The sequence below is a fragment of the Phalacrocorax aristotelis genome, chromosome Z, assembly GCF_949628215.1.
Source record: "Phalacrocorax aristotelis chromosome Z, bGulAri2.1, whole genome shotgun sequence".
Lineage (NCBI taxonomy): Eukaryota > Metazoa > Chordata > Aves > Suliformes > Phalacrocoracidae > Phalacrocorax > Phalacrocorax aristotelis.
This window is the reverse complement of record NC_134311.1, coordinates 53,643,897-53,663,391: the sequence shown is the minus strand read 5'-3', so window position 1 is coordinate 53,663,391 and position 19,495 is coordinate 53,643,897. Positions and strand designations below refer to the sequence as shown.

The 19,495-nt window shown below is 41.9% G+C and overlaps 1 protein-coding gene across 1 annotated transcript in view; it reads right to left on the bottom strand.

Moving 5' to 3' along the window:
- The window catches only part of MAP1B (microtubule associated protein 1B), a 77,735-nt gene that overhangs the window by 16,029 nt on the left and 42,211 nt on the right, over nucleotides 1-19,495 (bottom strand). Inside the window, exons 3-4 of the mRNA XM_075078305.1 lie at nucleotides 6,575-6,657; nucleotides 2,449-2,589 (exon numbers count right to left, since the gene is read on the bottom strand). Coding sequence (XP_074934406.1) covers nucleotides 2,449-2,589; nucleotides 6,575-6,657 — 224 coding nt within the window. The remainder of the gene's footprint in view (nucleotides 1-2,448; nucleotides 2,590-6,574; nucleotides 6,658-19,495) is intronic.

The following is a 19,495-nucleotide window of genomic DNA, read 5'->3' as shown; positions in this document are numbered from 1 at the left end:
AACTTGAGCACAGACTTTCTCATGTAGGGCCAAACTTCTGGCTAGATTAAAAAGTCATATGGAAATCCACTGGGCTAATAAATATACTGGGCCATGGTTTGGGGTTAGTCTTCTCCAGTTTATAATATACCTTAATTGGATTTCTGCTTCATACGCCTGAATTCTGACTGTCTTTGCTCCTAAAAGTTGGCATGCATAATGCAGGTAGTGTTAAGCCACTGGTAGTGCAGGCCAATGAAAAGTTGGAAAAAAATTATTCCAGGCATAGATCATATCTGTTAGGAATAGCAAGTTCTAGAATGCCCCAGAAAAGGTCTCAGTGGATTTGCATTTGAAATGGCAACTCCAAGGATTTTGACATAATTGCACTGCTTATGCTATTTGATAACACAGAGGTGAAACTGCTCCTTCTCTTCTCTGGATTCAACGTCACTGTGGGAGCAAAGAATTGTGTCTGTGAACCTGATTGCCTTTTCAAGCAATGAGAGACATTTGTTGAGGAATACTCAAGTTTTAAAGAAGTCAGCTGGTGAAGGCAAACAGCAAGCTGGGTGCTCAGAGAAAGCACCTACCCTGGACCACAAAGGTAAAAAGGAAGGTTTTCCTCTGCTATCAGTTGTTGCAGAGGCAGTGGAATGGGATATCTTCAATCTTCTGGCACAGCAGAAGTCAAAAACCCACTTTTAAGCATTGTCTGCAGGGAGTTCTGCAGGCTAGATATGGACTTCTGAATTAGACTACATAAAAGTATCCCCCAAAGTGTATTTACTTATTTGTAAGCGCATTCCTTGACCATTTGGTTTTGCTCCAGTGAAGTAAAAATGGGCAGAAACATCAGCTGTACACATTACTCATCAAATCTTACATGCTTATAGAATCATAGAATCATTTATGTTGGAAAAGACCCTTAAGATCATTGAGTCCAACCATAAACCTAACATTGCCAAGTCCACCAGGGTCAGGACAGCACAGGAATTCTTTCTCTGATCACCACTTAGAAAACCACTAATCACTTTTTTCTATCCTATCCTATCTATTCTATCCTATCTATTTCTATCTATTCTAATTTGTAGACCACCTAAACATTTTCCAGTAATGGAACCCTTTAAAAAATGTCACATACACAGACTGAAGTACAGCAAATGCAATCTATCTTTGCTTTTATGAAATCTTGTAGAAGCATTGAGAGCCCAAGTCTCCAGAACAATAAGCTGGAAGCCAACACTTCCAAAGAGCCATGCTGGCTAGCTGGTCAGCCTGCTGCCAGCTGCAGAGGTGAGCCGAGTGAGCCTGACTCATAGACCACAGGAGTACACCCTGCTCACCCACCACTGTGGCAATCCCTTGGCAGCTGTAACTTATGGCCAACCACCCCCCCCTCCACTTTGCAGCCAATAATTTTGCCTCCTAAAGGTAACGGTAGGATTTGGCCCTAGTTTTGCATGTAGTCATAAAGTAATCATCTGTCACTAATTTCCCAGAGATTCAAGGAGCTTGGGTTTGCAATTTCATAGAAAAGGAACTCTGCAAACTCCCAGTGAGTTTTAGGCATCACACATGTTTCAGAGAGCAGGAATCCAGCTCTTTCCCCAACCCTATAACCATATATTGAACAAAGAGGCTTTGAGAATAGGATCAAATGGTTACAATAAGGTCACACTGGAGCTCATGCAAACTTTGCTTTTTCACTGCTGAACTTCCAAATCTCACTGTACTGATATGCTCCTAATTAATTTTGGGATCTAAATTTCTAGGGATGCAGCCAAATAGTTTATTTAAATATATACTTTACACAGCAGCCAAATTAAGTGTGACAGCTTTTTTACTATGGGTTTCTGCCCTATGGGAGCTTTCAGACACAGTACGTTAAGCAAGAGAGTAAAATAACAAGACATGAAACAAATGGCATTAAATACTGGTATACTTCATATGTATCTTTTTGGTATGTAAAAATCACAAGATTTACAGATTTCACTGGCCAAATTTTAAACACTACTATAAAGAAGCCAAGCAGGTAGGTGGTGCAAAAAGCTACAGCTATTGTAACAGACAGCCTTTGTCTTATTTAATGTCACCTATTACTTAGCTGCCACCAGGCAAGAACCTGGTGTCAAGTTCAATTTGACTGCTTTGTATGTGCATCTCAGACAAAAAACCTGTATATTTTAAACACAGCACTATCTCCTTCCACTGTCAAAAGTTTCCCTGATTTTCTGTTTCTGGAAGTCACAATTCCCCAAGTTAAAATTTAAATCTTTTGCTAAGCCATTTACACCAAGTCTAAAGTAAATTAAATAAATGTTTTGAAAGAAAGCCCGTAATGAAGAGAAAAGAGCAGCAGCATCAGGCTGCAGATGCTAACTCTAACAACGCAGAGGGCCATTTTTAGTCTTCTAGAAAGCTCTGCCATTACATGACAATGTATGGAAGACAATTTTCTGAACACACCTCTTGATCTGTGAAGATCTCAATGAAGTTCTGGAAGGAGAAGGAGCCTGACTGAAGAATCAGTTCTCCTGTGTTTTCAAAGCACTGTCCAGTTAGTACAAGGAGCTTGTGTCTTGCAGCATCTGTGATCATTAAGCGCACCTACAGTGAAGGAGAAAAATACATCAATAATTGGAGTTACCATATGTTTCTACATTCTGCTGAGAACGCAGAGTTCGTCTCCTAATTTAAAACATATTTTGCACCAGTCTCCCAGTACTGCCAAAACCTTATCAAGTTATAGTGCTGTTCACAAAAGACAATGAGAAAGGTGCAAAGGGAAAAAAGGGGAGACAAGAAGCAAATAGAGAGAAGGTCTGATGAATAAAACAAACTAGTGACATGAGAAAACATCAAAGGGCAAAACACAATAAAACTTGAATGGAAAAAAATATTTTCAATGAACAAACATATTCCTTGTATAACTCTTGGTGAATTTTAATAGCACTGTATCAGGATAGCCTTGGTGAACTCCGTCCCACATGCCGATGAGGGACAATTGCATGTGTCAGACTCAGTTTTTGGAAGGCTGCTCTTCTTTTCCCAGAGTGCTCTATTATTTGCCGTTTAGTTGCAAAAACATCACTGAAGGGTAACAGCCACAAACCACAAACAAAAGTGTCATATTTAGACTGTCATTCTGTTGTAACCTGAACCATCTAGAAAGTTAAGGGATGATTCTGCTTCACCATAATCATAAACTTGAACTTCAAGCACTCATACAGTCATCATTTACATCTCATGATGTCACTAACTATGGACACTATAATTTTTTTAAGTGTGCCAACCTAAGACTTTTTTCAATATAGAGTAGTAAATTAAGTGGATGCCTGACGGCACAAATGATCTTGCTACTGAAAAATAACTTTCTTCTGCATTTTGAAATAACTCTTAACTGTTTTAACGTAGATGCTAGTTAATTTACTTGATCTTCACTACAGCCACTAATAATTCCAGTTTCCCCCCCAGGGGGATACTTACTTGCATGCTAAGAGAAATCCGTATATTCAGAATATTTCTGTGGGCTGAATTCAACTTAAATTTAAGAACAAAACTAATAAAAACCTATGCAAGATTCTGTATTGCTGAGTAATTTTTTTGCAAATGCTTCAGAAGCCTTGTCCAACACTGAAAAATCAATTCAGCCCATGGTAAGGTATGAATTTAAAGTGCACTAATTCCTTTGTTTAAGGACAAAGTTAAACTGGAGTAGTGAATCCAGAACAAGCCTATCCACATATTAAACAAAATGAGCAGAGTCCATCTGGAACAACTCCACATGATATTGCATCCAAGCTCCATCTCCATGGAGATGACATAATCACCTCAGCTCTCCTAGCAAGCTATTCTTTCAAATTTTTATATTGATTGTTAAGCTATCAGTTGTTCTACATAATTCCCACTCATGCCAGGGAGGCTGAACTAGGAAGGTTTGACCTGAATCTCTGCTGGACAACTCACGTTACAGTACAAGTAGAAAAGAGGCACTGAAGAGTATGTATCTGAAGAAGATCCCAATTCTACAATACTTTATTGTTATTTTATTAAATAAGTGACACTGATGCTGAGTGGCAGAAAGTTCCTTTAATTAAATGCAGGACTAATGCTGGTCTGTCACTAATTGCACAATCCAACAATATCCTTGCTGGATCGAGTGTATCTATTTCTATTTCAGACAAAAATATAGATAAGTGCAGCTGGCTGTCTGAAGTATGTTCCTCAAATCCTGTCTGTTTTAGCTGTATTAAAACCATAAAAGAGTTGGCCTTTCTCTTCTGTGTTTTCTCTCGGTGCTGGCATCAGTGCTGAGCACTCTGCCAACTTCTGTGTAAACTCATCAGGTTTTCCAACAGCAAAATTATTTCCTGACTTGTGAATCACTGATATGTGACTGTCACATAATTCCCCTTCAACCTGTTTTATTAGTGGATGATGAAATATATTCTGCAGAGCTAGCAAACTATGGCAAGAAGAAAAAGTAAATACATGCTTGCAGATTACAGAGCATACAGTATGATACACATGGAAGACCTTCATGAGACAAATTCTGTGTCTGGGTATAAAAAAGGCTTCCCAAAGAACTAGCAGAAACTCATCTCCTGATTTCAGGACTGCTCTCTTTCAGTAACAATACTGCAAGGTGATGATTCTGTTCAACTTCATCCTTGGCTGAAGTCCCAAGTTGTTTGAAGTAAGTGAACAGCAAGATGTACCCTCAGTCAAAATGGAGGTAAAGGTGGTGTGTGAACAGAGACAGGAGTGTCAGTGGATCAGTGTTTCCCAGGTTTATGGTACCGTTGCAGGAGTGTTAGAGAAAGAGAGTGGGGTCTTCTTAAGAAGGAAGTAACTGTTTATGGGGGTTTCAGAAACTTGTTTTCTTTGGGAAACTACAGTCTCTCTCCCTTTGGGCCTCTCTTTTCTGGGAGGTATTTTGGCATTTGACAGAACATGACAGGAGCTTTGGGCAGACCCATGCTTAGACTACCACCAGTATGGCTATTACCAGCCAGATTAGCAGGAATTTCTTTTAATATAATTTTCCTTTGTTTTTCCTGAATGGATAGATTCAGGTTCCTTTTCTGGTGAAGTCAGACCTCCATGGTATATCACTGTTTCTCCAGATGCAACCTGGAAATCTCCTGATACACAAAACTAAATTTTCTATTTGCCATAATGGGCGGAACATGTATATTCTAACCTCTGCTTTATTTCTCCTGCCTCTTTCTTATTGTCTTTTTCTGGCTTGTGTCCAGTCAGAGTCTTGCTTAGCCAGCCAAGGTAAACCTCAGCTTGTAACTTCTGGCTGCGACCAGTTTGGCAAGATGAAAGCAAAGAAAAGATTGCCTCCCACTGTCTAGTGAGAGGAAATTAACAGTAAGCTAGCCAAAAATCCTGCAGAGCCAAAGGAGTAAAGCCAGGGTTCAGAAGACATTGATGGGCTTCAGATTGTGTTCTTTCATGTTGTCATCCATCCAAGTACGATAAGCAACAGCGACAGAAACAGCATTTTCCTACTTTTGGCAGTTCCTTTGGCTCTTCCCAACCTCCACACACACACTTTATAGCTTTTTACTCTGAATGTTTGAGTGTAGTAAGGACTGCTACCCAGCTAACCCCCTTGCTCCTTACCAAGCACCTCTAATGCCTTGTAAGAGATTTTCATGCATAGTTTTTCAGTGAATGGGCTGCCATTAACTAAGGTGACTTACGTATCTAAACTTTTACAACTTCAGAAATCTCATTTGTTTTGTAATCCTTCCTCCTGTTTGTGTTTAATATAATTTAAAGTTGGTAACAAAACAGATTTTTCACTATTTACTACAAGCAGAGCTGCTTCATTGCCCAAGGGAAGCGGTACTAGGTTGATGCTTCCCAGCATCAGCTAGCAATACAATTAACCCTCTTTTTTCAACCTTCAGTCTCACCAGCTAAAATTGTCAATTTTGTCTTTGAGCTACATGCTCAGTACTTTGACTTTACTCTAGCAAGTTCATGAATTGGCAGTCCTCTTCTGGGGCACTCTCCAGAGTCCATTGATCATGTCACATACTTTTTGAAGGACAGATAGATCAACCTAGAGTCACCACCACATAGCAAGTAATTCTTCTCAAAGGCCAAAATTTGCCTCAGGGCACCTTCAGGCACTTTTTTGGTGTGTAAAATAAGCATCCAGAGATACCATGCAATGGAAGAACAGAAGAAAAGCAGATGCAATTTCACTACAGCTGCCTCCACTTCATCAAGAGGGTATTTGGTGCACTATGAGAAAAGGAGTGCTGGGATAAGATGTGCGTTTCTGTCCTATGCCTCTGATGTTTTATCAGGAGTCAGCGAAAACAGGGATAAAATCAAGGGATGGCTGATGTTTTTCATGGTATTTGCTCCTAACATGTCCTTTCATCCACAGTTAGGACCTCGTTTTAGTCTGCTAAGACTCTGAAAGTCAATGTTGGGTTTTGTCAGCCACTATGCTGGTAGGCAGTAACTGATATTCAAGAATAATCTCAGCTACATCTGTTTCACTGCTGTCATCCTGCCCGCTTAATGGAGATTTTATGACACATCCAATGAAGTACTTCTGACTTACCTCAGTACTAACTGCTTCATCTGAAGGATTGATCAGGACTACAGTTTCCAAGACATCACTTCTGTGGTGAAGAATCTTCTGACCTGCAAACACAAAGAGAAAAAAAAGAAAAGAAATTAAACTCAGCCAGCAGGGTTTAAACCAGCACTTTCCATGAGCTTGTTGTACATCCCTCTGTGTGACAGCTCTCTGGCCACCCAGAGCAGCACACACTGGCCACAGCAACTGCTGCACTGCTCATCTCTTCAGAAACAGCCATGGCATGTGGTCCTGTGGGCCAGAAACACCACTCCAGAAAAGTCAAGGTAATGAAAACAAACTGGTAACAGCACCAGGTCCTGTCTCTTCCCCCTGGCTGGAGAAGACCCTGTAACTCACGTTGGTCTCACAGAGTTGGTGCAGATGAGGGACTGCAGCAACTGTCACCAGCTTAGCAACTGGCCCTGTATTTTCATGGATGTATCACCACATATACAGCTGAGATTACACAGTCCTGTCACATGACCAGGTGGTTTTAAATGAGCTTTTCCAGGAACCATTACCTGCTTAGCCACAGCAGCAGGGAAGTCAGCATGGGTGCAAACTTCCCCTCCAAGAAACAAAGTGAATACTTGGGCTGTACACCAGCACTGCCTGCCACAGCTAATGAGCACAATTTACGAGACAAGAAAAGGAGCCCAGGGGTGTCCCTGCTGACCACCACTACAAGCACCATCCCACACATCACTCATGTGCTCCCTACCACACACTGTGGGAGCACTCCTGAACCAGACAGTGCCCCATGTAGACCCCAGGTCCCCAGCCGCACCAGCTGAACCTGGTGAAAGCTGGGACCCACCCTGCCAAAACTCCCCTTTCAGCCTTCTGCTAATATTGATTAACAATGGGACACTGTGAGAAATTAATAGAATCATAAAATGGTTTATGTTGGAAAACAACTTTAAGATCATCCAGTCCAACCATCCACCTAACACTGCCAAGTCCACCACTAAACCATGTCCCTAAGCACCATGTCTACATGTCTTTTAAATACCTCCAGGGATGGTCACTCAGCCACTTCCCTGGCAGCATGTTCCAATGCTTGATAACCCTTTTGGTGAAGAAACTTTTCCTAATATCCAACCTCAACCTCCCCTGGAAAAACTTCAGGCCATTTCCCCTTGTCCTATCACTTGTTACCTGGGAGAAGAGACCGAGACCCACCTCACTACAACCTCCTTTCAGGGAGTTGTAGAGAACAGTAAGGTCTTCCCTCAGCCTCCTCTTCTTCAGGCTAAACAAACCCAGTTCCCCCAATCTCTCCTCTAAAGACCTGCTCTCCAGACTCTTTACCAGCTTTGTTGCCCTTCTCTGGACATGCTCCAGCAAGTCAATGTCCCTCTTGTAGTGAGGGGCCCAAAACTGAACACAGCCTTCAAGGATGCGACCTCACCAGTGCCAAATACAGGGGCACGATCACTGCCCTGCTCCTGCTGGTCACACTATTCCTGATACAAGACAGGATGCTGTTGGTCTTTTATGGCCACCTGGGCACACTGCCGGCTCATGCTCTGCTGGCTGAATTCCTTATGGGGATGGTCGGACACCTGCTGCGCTGCCCTGCCTTATCTTCCTCCTGCTTACAAAAACCACAGTAAGCAATGTTAGGCACAAGAGTGAACAGGCGTACAAATAACAGCCAGCTCCTGAATTAGTAACATCTGGGCAAGTTGGGAGCAGCCTTGCAGCACACTGGCTTTCATACTTAGTGGTTAGTCTGTCTCTGTATTTAATAGTGATATTCATCTGACTGGGAGTGGATGCCAGAGAAACACAACAGGACTCTTGGCAATTTTTATTTTTTTCTTATGTTAATTGGCAAGTTCTTATCAGAGACTCTTTCTGTGAGAACTGCAGTGAGATTAATTAGCAGCCGTATTGTCATTCAGAAATCCAGACTGGTAATTAGTCCAAAAAACCAGAAGAGCTGCCCCTGCTCGGTGCAATATTAATCAATTACAATAATTGCCCTTAAAAGGAAGTACGAGGGACACAGAACAAGTCACCTATTTGCCAACTTAGACAAAATCCCGTGTAAAGAGACGTAAAATAACGAGGCCGAGCATGGCCACCCTGAAAGGAGCTCTGCATTCCTGGGAGCACCGGGCAGCATGAGAGGGTGGGCAGCCAGCCTTTCCCACACCGCCCCCGCCCCGGGGCAGGCTCGGTGCCGCCCCCGGCCCTTCAGCCCCTCCTCCCCCGGGCAGCGGGCCCTGCCTGCGCCACTGATGCCCTCCTCCTCCCTGCCCTGCCTGCAGCCCTCCTGCTCTCTGCCTCTTCCTCGCCCACAGAGCTCGCAGTGTGCTGCGTCTTTTGTCTTCTGCTTTTGCTCTGGGGAAGTCCTGCATTCGTTAGTGTAAGAGCTTATAATCAAATGACGGAAAGTGGCAGACAAGGAAAACAAAGATGTTCCTAAAATGTGAGACCGGCTTGTAGTTCACTGTCTTGTGCATGACAGTACGTGGAGACTTATGGATAATAATCTAATTTGTTTGATAAAACCTAGTTTTCTTAAACACATATTCTTTTTGCTGTACTTCCTTGAAAGAAAGAGACAGACTGTATATTATGAAAGGGGAGGAGGGGACATATCCCTCTGCAGCATCCGGTTCTGGCATTACCCTTTGTAATTAAATTTGTTTTTATAGCTCTGCTTCCTTGCCTAACAGGAATGCATATATAAGGCTACATTCAGTAAAACATCCAGATGGCTCTGGTACCACAGACTTCTTCAGAAGATGATCTGCCATCTAATATTTTAGTCATTTCTGCAGATTTCCCTCAAATTAAGAGGTTAGGCAGTGCTCATTGAATTTAGTCTTTACAGTTGGGAAGGAAACAAAAGAAATCATCACCCTTTAGTTGCCACAGAAATATGTCACTTAATAGTTGGTGACAGAGAGCACAGACTTTGCTTCAGGCCAGACTAAGGCTCATATATAATTAGGCATTAACACATTAAACAGAGGTAGGAAAGAAACACATTTAGCCACACGCAAAGTTAGACAAAGGTGCACAGTGTCCACTTGACTGAGAGAACCCACTTTGGGCTTCACTGAAGCTGCCCCAAGTCCTGTATCTGTGTAGCTGGGAGGAAGTGGACCTGAGGAGTCGCAACTCCTGCTGACCAGCACTGGCAGTGGCTGCTTACATCCTATGGGCCAGCCACCCAGCGTCAGTGGTTGCATGGTTTCGTGCACCTTGAGACCAATTTCCGGAGGCAAGAGCTGAAGTCTGCACCATGCACATGGAGCCTGTCAGAGCTGCATGAGTGACTGCCTCCCTCTTTGACTCCTCAGCATGTTACTGTTTATCATACAGGGTGGGGACCTACCACTGGCAGGGTGTTGGTCACTATGAGGGCTCCCATCCCGTATAAAACTTGAGAAGTTTGTGGCTACTTGCTGATACCAGTAACACGGTCCAATGTCACTTCTTTGAGAAATAAAAAAATAGGTCTTTTGTTAAAACTACAATTTGGTAAGAGCAACACAGGCTGACTGCCCAGGTTGGTCCCCTGAGGGGCTCAGCTGGAACGAAGGAAAGGCTCTCACAGGAACAGTTTTATCAAACAGAAATGGACTATCACAGCTGTGGGAGCAGAAACTTGTAACAGCATTGCACAAATTGGCAAGAGACTGTGACTTACTAAACTACAGATGGAGTGGGAGAATCTGAGACTTGTGTAGAATATCTGGGATTGCTTTAAATTAACTCTGCTGGATTTTTGCAGCCCACCTCTACACATTTGACAGAACACTTCTGTGACGTGTCAGAGGAAGAAAGGAAGAAACTTCCTGGTTGCAGAGAAGTGGTTGGGTGGATAGATTTTACCGGCTTATAGTTTCTGGAAAACTAGTTCAAGTCCTATCTAAAGACTTTCAGAAATAAATGTTAATTGTGTTCGGAAGAAATCTAAGTATCTGCTCATCCTTGATTTTATTAAGTAAAGCTTCAAATTAAAACCAGATATGAATAAAGAGCCTTGGCAGCTGTTTCATTCGGAACCAGAACAGAGAGAAGAAGGAAACAGATGTGACAATTGCTTAAAGGGTGATTTCCACACACATCATCCCAGTTCCTATGGCCATAGGATCCTATTGCTCCCCTACTTGGCCAAATATCGATGACATTTATAGTAGGATTATTGAGCTGGGGATGTGTCACTAATATTTCCTAGAGAAGTGCCTGAACAGATTTCTAACTTACACATTTGATCTTCTCAGGCCAATCAAGCAGCATGATCACGGGGCCCACTTTTAACAGTGATTATATTAATTTTGTGCAAACACAAAATGTAAGTGAATGGCAAGGGAAAGCAAGCAAGCCCTTCTTCAAGTCTTGTTTAACAAAGGATCACTACTGACAGACTTCTTACTGAGCATGCCTGTGCAACACCAGCCCACGGGTATGCATGCTGTAGGCAACAAGCTACTCAACGAAGGGGTTCCCATCAGCCCTTCACACCACCCCAGGTGGACATGAGCACTCACTCGCTCCCCATCAATGCCATTCCCATGCAAAATAAACACAGAGGAAGCAGGCAAATCTTTCCTGTGATGATTCTTGGCAGAAAGGGTGAAGGGACAATACCTTCTCCCGTAAGATGTTGACTGTTTGACACCTAAGCTGGCATTCAAACACAACCACTTGGCAAGTTTAAACTTCTTTTTTATTGTAATCACCTTTAAAGTATCATTTCTCTGTCAGATGACAGAAGTGCCATATTATGCCAGTCACCATGCTGGGTAGCATTAGCAGATAGTAGAGCTTGCAAGGCTTCCTGACAAAACTTCCCACAAGCCATGACTAGGCAGTGAACCCTCTGCAGCTGGAAATGTTCAGTGCTCTGCACTTGCAAGTAGCTCCACTGCTCAGGCCCTGCCCTGCCCACCCCATCCCCCTCCCCGCCCCAAGCTGCCTGTCTTGTGGAAGAATTTCTGGACATCACAGGGAGAAAAATCCTCCAAAATGAACCATAAAACATCCATTACTACGTTCTTTCTTCAACTCAGAGAAGACATCTTTAACAGACAAATACAGTCACTGCAGAAAAGACTTTTTCCCAACAGGGCAATGCTGCATTTGAGGAGCAGCAACATGCATCTTTTTCCTTGATGTTTCTAAGTACAGATGGCAGGAAAGGCTTGCTGTATTTTAATTCCTACTCAGGAAAATACCCTGTTTATTGATACCCACACATAGTAACACCTTAAAAGCTTTAGTCCTCGCTGTCTTTACATTCATGGCAAGCAAGAGCTGGATGACTGAAAAATAGTACCAGCTAAGGATTTCATATAGGCTTGGAGGTGAGGTGGGAGAAGGGGGGGGGGGGGGGGGGGGTTTACACTCTGTTTCTATGCATCCAAGCACTAAAGTTCAAGGCTTGGGCAAACTATGTACTTTTTTACATTTAATTACTTTGGTAGAAGAAAACACACCTTTAGAGAAAACAGAAGCAATAAATAGCCTGAGGAACCCAACAAAGGTCTTCACCACTGAACAAGAGGTCAGACAGAGCATGGACTTTGAGCTACTAAGACTCTGAAAGACTGTGTTGGGGTTTGTCAGTCACTGTGCTGGAAAGCAATAACTGATGTTCAAGAATCATCTCAGCTACATCTGTTTCAGGTTTACCATGTCTGATGAAGATTATTGGAAGGTTATCATATCCCTTGGACATGATATATTTAAAGCAATAAATGCCTTTGAAAAAAAAAAGCTTTTTGCTGAGTCAACCATAATGCAATAACCCATATATTTTCAATAACTTAAAACTGCCCATTGTTTCACCTTTTTCTAGTGGGGACTTCTGTTTTGTCCTCCAAAACAGGTGTGTTAACCTTGTGTTTAGTATGGTTGTTCTATATTATGATATAGAGTATCATAGAGTATTCAGACTTCTGGATGACTGGTCATCTGGTGGTTGCTATTCCTTATACTAACTGAATAAATCTTTTTTCCTTGTTTTCAACATAAAGATCAATGGGCATTAAGTGTCAAATAATGTTGTAATTGTGACCAGCCCCCAAAACGTCCCCACTGTCAACCTGGAGGCATTCCATTGCAACAACAATTCCAGACCAAGGAGAAAGGATCAAGATCCCCTTTTACAGCAGATTATCAATTATCTGAAGAAATCTTGCGTAAATGACACGGAGCACTCCATCCCCTTCACCTTCTGTATTGAGATGGGGCCACCAGAGCACATTAAGTTTCCTGCTGCCAAAAATGCAAGCTGGAGAAATAGGTAAGTGTACAGCATTAAGCAAGGTGGGGTTTACAGAGTTGCCAAAGCAAACTCTGATGTTGTAAAAATCTAGAGTACTGTATCTGCAAGTAAGAAGAAAGTGATTTGCAGACTTGATGGAGAAATGGCTATATAATGTCCAGCCACTGAGCTATGAGAGCAGATCTTCAGAAAGCACTCAGGCACACTCTGAAAGCCCTGCAGGTGATGCCAGGGGCTGCAGAGACTAATCAGCTGACATAATGGGGAGTGCACAACACAGGCATAGCTCCATTTACATCAGAGAAGATAGATTCACTGTCTCCAGGGCTCAATTCAGTCCAGTGACTTCTTAAAATTAAGCTGGGTGCAAGGAAGGTATAATAATTTGTTCCAGCAAGAACTCTTATATATGTACGAATATCGGAGTACTCTACACATCTCTAGGTAAAAATAAAATCCATAGCTGCTAGGATGCTGAGTTGGTGAGACAGCTGTGAACAAAAAAGTTCAGCTCTGCTAACATGGCTGAGCCCTCTGATGGTGACAAAGATTTGGGAGAGTGACACTGACTGCAAACTGTGACTGTTTTCCTTGTAATTATTTAAACCTGCTTGATCTGACCAAAACAGTTAGTTCAGATTCATATCTAATGTTATATGCTTTTTATAGAGAATTATTTGTTGTCTCCACAAAGTTAGGTTAATCTTTCTTGCACCTGATCTGCTGGAATACTGAAGATTGTTGTGACTCTGCAGGAAGCATAAACCCGTGCATTATCTTCGCCGTCTCCCTGGATAAATGGAATTAATATTCACGTTTCATATGGTTCAGAGGCAACCTGGTGATAGCTAAACTTTTTTCCTATTTTTATCTGACTTGCGACAATTATAAACTACAAGTGCTGTGAAGCAATGTGCTGCAGCGTATTGTATTTTAGGACTATTAAGCTCACGTTTATTTAATGAAATAAGGCTGGTTGCATATAATTTCATTTTAGTTCTCGGATAAGTCCTTATCCATCAGATCTTGTTTGGGTTTATTCTTCCAGGTAATAATAGATCCCTTGAAAATGGAAGGCTAGACAGAAGATGATGATGCAGCCCGAACAGGAACTGCAAGATTCAGCCTCTAGTTGCTGTGCATGAACCCAGTCCACCAATCCTTGCTCAGGACTCTTCAAAAGCAGTGAGGGAAAGCAAGCCGACCTGTTTGAACTAATACTCATAGCGGGATTCATAACTTCTGTGACAAACTTTGATCTCTAATACTTGCAGACTTATGAGCTGTGCTGTGCTAGGAGCTCCTGCAAGAACTACAGCTGATTGCAGGGGACTCCGCCACTCTGCAACCCATTCCCACTGAAATGCCCTGAGGTAAATTCAAGGCATTAAATCATGTTTTCTCATACCCTGTTGATCAACAGACTAGTTGTATCGACTTTTCACACTAAATATTGATTTCTTGCAGTATTTGCCAACTTCGTGTGATGTCTAATTTGCTGCCAAAATACAGCCATCTATCAAGTGGAAGAAAACTGCTGGCCTTCACTCCCATCTGTGACTCTCAGCTCTCATTCCCCACCTTCAGAAACAGTATTTTTCACACAACTCTTGATGTTTTACAATTTCAGGGCTCTGTGAAGGACTGCTAAAGCATTAAAAATCTCCTCTGAACAAAGTAGTACTACAAAAAGTACTCGATAGAAAAGTTCAAGCAAATCAATCTAAAGCACAATAACATTAATAGTTATATATTGTATTTTTAATGCCTAATAAAATAACTTTGTCTCCCCAAAAGGGGATATGCCAGAAAAACTGAACCAAGTACCCTAGGGATTTCATTATCGATTTCACTGAGACTCTGGACAGGAGTGACATTTAAAACCAAGATTGCTGAAGACCTCAATAAAATCAGAGAAAAAGAGAACAAGAATACACCTCCTGTTTACATACTGAACTTGCAACAGTAGTGAAATCCAATGCTTCTGATAAATGGGTTCACACTTGACTTTGCTTAAGGAAAAATATATCCAGTAGTCAGTCAACAGCACCAATCTGTTCAATGAGTTCAACTGCAAGTTACTGCTATCAAGCATTGAAATTTGAAACAGACAGGAAAAAGACAAGCCTCTTCTTTAGGTGAGTTACTGTAATTATTGGAACACTTATTTGATTAGGCAACCAAACATTCTTTATCCATCCTACAATGACCAATTATCCCCAACAGCTAAGATTTCATGGTTCTGGGGAAACTACTCAATATCCTAACTAGTTGTTGTAGAGAGAGTGGGTCCCTGGCAGCAGTCTTTGCTTTCTCATTTGATGCCTAATTGTTGCTGTAGTCAAGGTATGGCTGTCTCTGAGCTCTGCCGCTTCTGTTCTCACATTGACCTGTGTCATTTACAGTCCACATCGTGGATAAAGCTCAAATCCCAGAAGCCTTGTCCGCCACTATTTGGCAGCACTGTAATTTCAGTGAGAGGATGGCAAACAAAGGACATAAATCTGAACTGACACAGCTGAAATTACGCCTTGCAGACAGGTGAGTGGAGCTTTATGACCTACTCCAAGAAATTATCTCCTGTAATTTTAGGAAGGAAAAAAAAGAAGTGTTTAGAGAGCAGAGCAGTTTAATACCTGGACAGAAAGAGAGGGAAGAGTGATGGCTGTTTACCAGAGGGCCATGCAATGTCCCTAGTCATGAGAAGTGCCTTGTTCAATATCATAGCTGTAAGTCAGCGGGGCTTTGAGAAGCAAAACACCCATCCCATCCCAAGTGTCTGACATGGACTTTCACCAACAATCCATCTACCTGAAGACACCATCTCCCTCAGAAATCACCCCTCCAACCTTGAAAGAAGAGGTTTCAGAGACAGCTAGAAGACTGCTGCACTCATCAACATGGAAAACTTCATATGTAGCTTCATGTCTTATTTCTCAATTGTTTCACCCTTAAAGCCTTTTTATATAAATGGTATATTCTTTTCCATCATTTACAAGGCAATACTTAGCAATTATTAATGCTTCATATAAACAAAACTTAGGGTCTTCTTCCAAAATATTCATAGTTCAGAGTAGCTTTCTGAAATGCATGTTTTAATCTTGTTTAGGAATATTTCCACATATTGGTTTTGTAGTTTAAATCTTTAGAGACACTGTGATCTCTGAACAACTACTTTCACAATGAATTTTATCTTTAAAACACATCTGATAGGTGTGAAAGAATTTTAACCCCATAAAATAGAGTTAAGCAAACAATTTCCAAGGTCATACAGAAACCTGAATCTTTAGAAGGCAACCAGAGCACTGCAGCTACACAGTCCTTTTGGTTCTGCAAGATACATGACTATGTTGTGCATTAGAAAATACTGAATATTTAAAAAGCTATGCATAATCTATCTGGACTTCTGCAAGGCCTTTTACACAGTCCACCACAACAGCCTTCTCTCTAAATTGGAGATATATAGATTTGATGAGTGGGCTGTTCAGTGGATAAGGAGTTAACTCAATGGTGGCATCCAGAGGGTAGTGGTCAACAGCTCAATGTAGAGAGGGAGATCGGTGACAAGTGGTGTCCCTCAGGGGTCTGTAGTGGGACCGGTACTGGTCTTCATCAACGACATAGACAGTGGGATTGAGTGCACCCTCAGCACGTTTGCAGAGGACACCAAGCTGAGTAGTGTTGTTGATATGCCTGAGGGACAGGATGCCACCCAGAGGGACCTGGACAAGCTCAAGAAGTGGGCTTGTGTGAACTTCACGAGGTTCAACAAGGCCAATAGCAAGGTCCTGCACCTGGGTCAGGGCAATCCCCAATATCAATAAAGGTTGCAGGATGAAGGGATTGAGACTAGTGTCGCAGAGAAGGACTTGGGGTACTGGGGCAAGAAAAAAATGGACACGAGCCAGCAATGTGTGCTCGCAGCCCAGAAGGCCAACTGTATCCTGGGCTGCATCAAAAGCAGCGTGACCAGCATGTCAACAGAGGTGATTCTCCCCTACTACTCCGCTCTGGTGAGACCACACCTGCAGTGCTGCATCCAGCTCTGGAGTCCTCAGCACAGGAAGAACATGGACCTGTTGGAGCGGGTATGGAGGAGGGCCACAAAAATGATCCAAGGGCTGGAGGACGTCTCCTATGAGGACAGGCTGAGACAGTTGAGGTTGTTCAGCCTGGAGAAGAGAAGGCTTTGGGAAGACCTTTCAGTACTTAAGTACTTAATACTTAGTCTTAATATTTAAAGTCTTAATACTTAAAGTACTTAAAGTAAGAAAGATGAGGACAAACTCTTTAGCAGGGCCTGATGCAATAGGACAAGGGGTAGCAGCTTTAAACTAAAAGAAGTTAGATTCAGACTAGATGTAAGGAAGAAATTTTTTATAAGGAGGGTGGTGAAGGTCTGAAATGGGTTGCCCAGAGATGTGGTAGATGCTTCATCCCTGGAAACATTCAAGGTCAGGTTGGATGGGGCTCAGAGCAAGCTGATCTAGTTGAAGATGTCCCTGCTCACTCACTGCAGGGGGGTTGGACTAGATGACCTTTAAAGGTCCCTTCCAACCCAAACTATTCTATGATTCTATAATAGGTTGTTTTTTCAGACAAATGCCCTAAGTCTCCTTTAACTACTTCCCAGAGCTGAAATTCTTCCATAAACCAGTTGTCTAGCTATTAAGATATCTATATTACTTAACAAATAATAATATTATCACTGCAGACTTTAAAACTTTAGCTACAAATGGCAACAGAAAACACCCACTGAAAATAATGAGAAATTTGTGTAGGACTATCTAGGCAAAAGCGAAGTAATTTAATCTTTTCCTCTCTTAGTTTTTGTATTTCATAAACTTGAGGCAGGCAGGTAGGCAAATGTGAGATCCTCTGTAAGCAGGATCTCACATTTGAGTTACAGGAACTCACACTGAGTTACACATGTCCATCACAAGTACTAATCTTAAAAAGCTGTTAACAGCAAGTTAGTAAAATATGGCATGAATATTATGGCCAGCCCTATATTTTCAGGCTGTAATCTTTCAATTGCCTCATGTTAATCTCTCTCCTACCCTTAAATCTGAAATGCATACAAAATGGCAATGGCAGCTCTATGATCCACTGCAGAAATGATCTGTGGATCTGCAGCTTTAGTTTTCAGCTGCACAGCACACTGTCCCAGTACTGCATCGGAACTGGCAGCCAACACGCACCACGATGGGACACTGCAGCAATGCAGAGCTGACTCATCAGTCCTGAAGGTCAATTGAAGTTCTTGTCTGAGCCTCCATTTGGGAGTATTACTAACCAGGGAAGAGAAAGAGAGCTGCGCAACATCAGATCTCTTCCAGAAACAGACTCCTCTGTCTAGAAAGAAGGAAATTTCTTCTTTTACCACTGGAAAACATCTCGGACCCAGAAACTAAAATAATCCTGAGCGTAGCAGAGCATTTCCCAGTATGATAGCAACAGTCTCCACAGTGTGATATTTTAGCTTTGCTCAGTTACTCAGAAATTAATCTCTTTGACATCCCAACTTGGTGTTAACTGTCGAATAGCCAAATAAAATCTTATTTGGAAAAAATACTGCTTCTTTCTCAATAGCTCTGTGGCTCATTACCTCACAATCCACTGTTTATTGAACAGCACCATGTATCATAATTCACAGGACTGGTTAGAAGCTTAAGTGTTCTTTTGTTATACCAAGTGCCAGGTATATTCATATTATAAACAAAACAATTTACTGGGCTGTTAAAGATGCTAAGCAAATTCATGTGTCAAAGAAAAAGTGCTCAGGACTTTTTCCAAGGGCTGCTTTTTATGGAAACAAACATCAAATTTATTTTAATGGCTTCTTATAACAAAATTCGATTGTGCCGATCTGCTTCAAATAACATAGTCTCTAACTCAAATCTAAGTGTTCTCCATAGGAAAATTGCCACTGAGCTAAATGCAGAATGGAAAAGGTTCTCTGGTTATTAACATCTGCTGTTGAAAGAAGATAGGAAACATCAGCATTATGCTTCTCTTTAATGGAATTTAAGCAAGATCTTTCCTGTATTTAAAACAAACATACAAAAATACCAAACAAAAAAACACAAACACCCTCTGTTAAATGTACTGTATTTCATTTCAAATATTGCCATTCCTAAAACCTCCTTTTTACATCCTTCCATTTTACCTCCTTGTGCTGCAGTGCCTGGCTGTGCCATTATGCCCTCACCCACCCAAATGCCAGGGAAGGGAAGTTTTCTCAGAGTTTTTTCCATTTCTCTGTGGCACTCTGTGCAGATGCTTCCTGGCACTTCAGCGCAACTCCCACCTTCATAAGGAAAACAGAGCACAGCAGCGTCAGGGGAAAGCTGATGTAAATGGAAAATGTACAGCAAAGGGATAACTATTGAAATTAATATTTCAGAACAAAATAATTTCAGAAGCCTGTCTTTCCTCTTCTCACACATCTCTACTTGACCAAATTTTTAGTCTTTTACTCCCTCCCTTCAGGGAGAAACCTCTGAATTTTGATCATTTCAGAAGGCCTCTTTTAATGTTTCCAAATTGCCACAGCCTACTTACTAATGGGTTTTCATCACTATGGCAGCTGAAGCCAAACCGAAAGCTCCAATTAAAATCCTCTAGGGGATATTTCTGGTCTTGGGGTC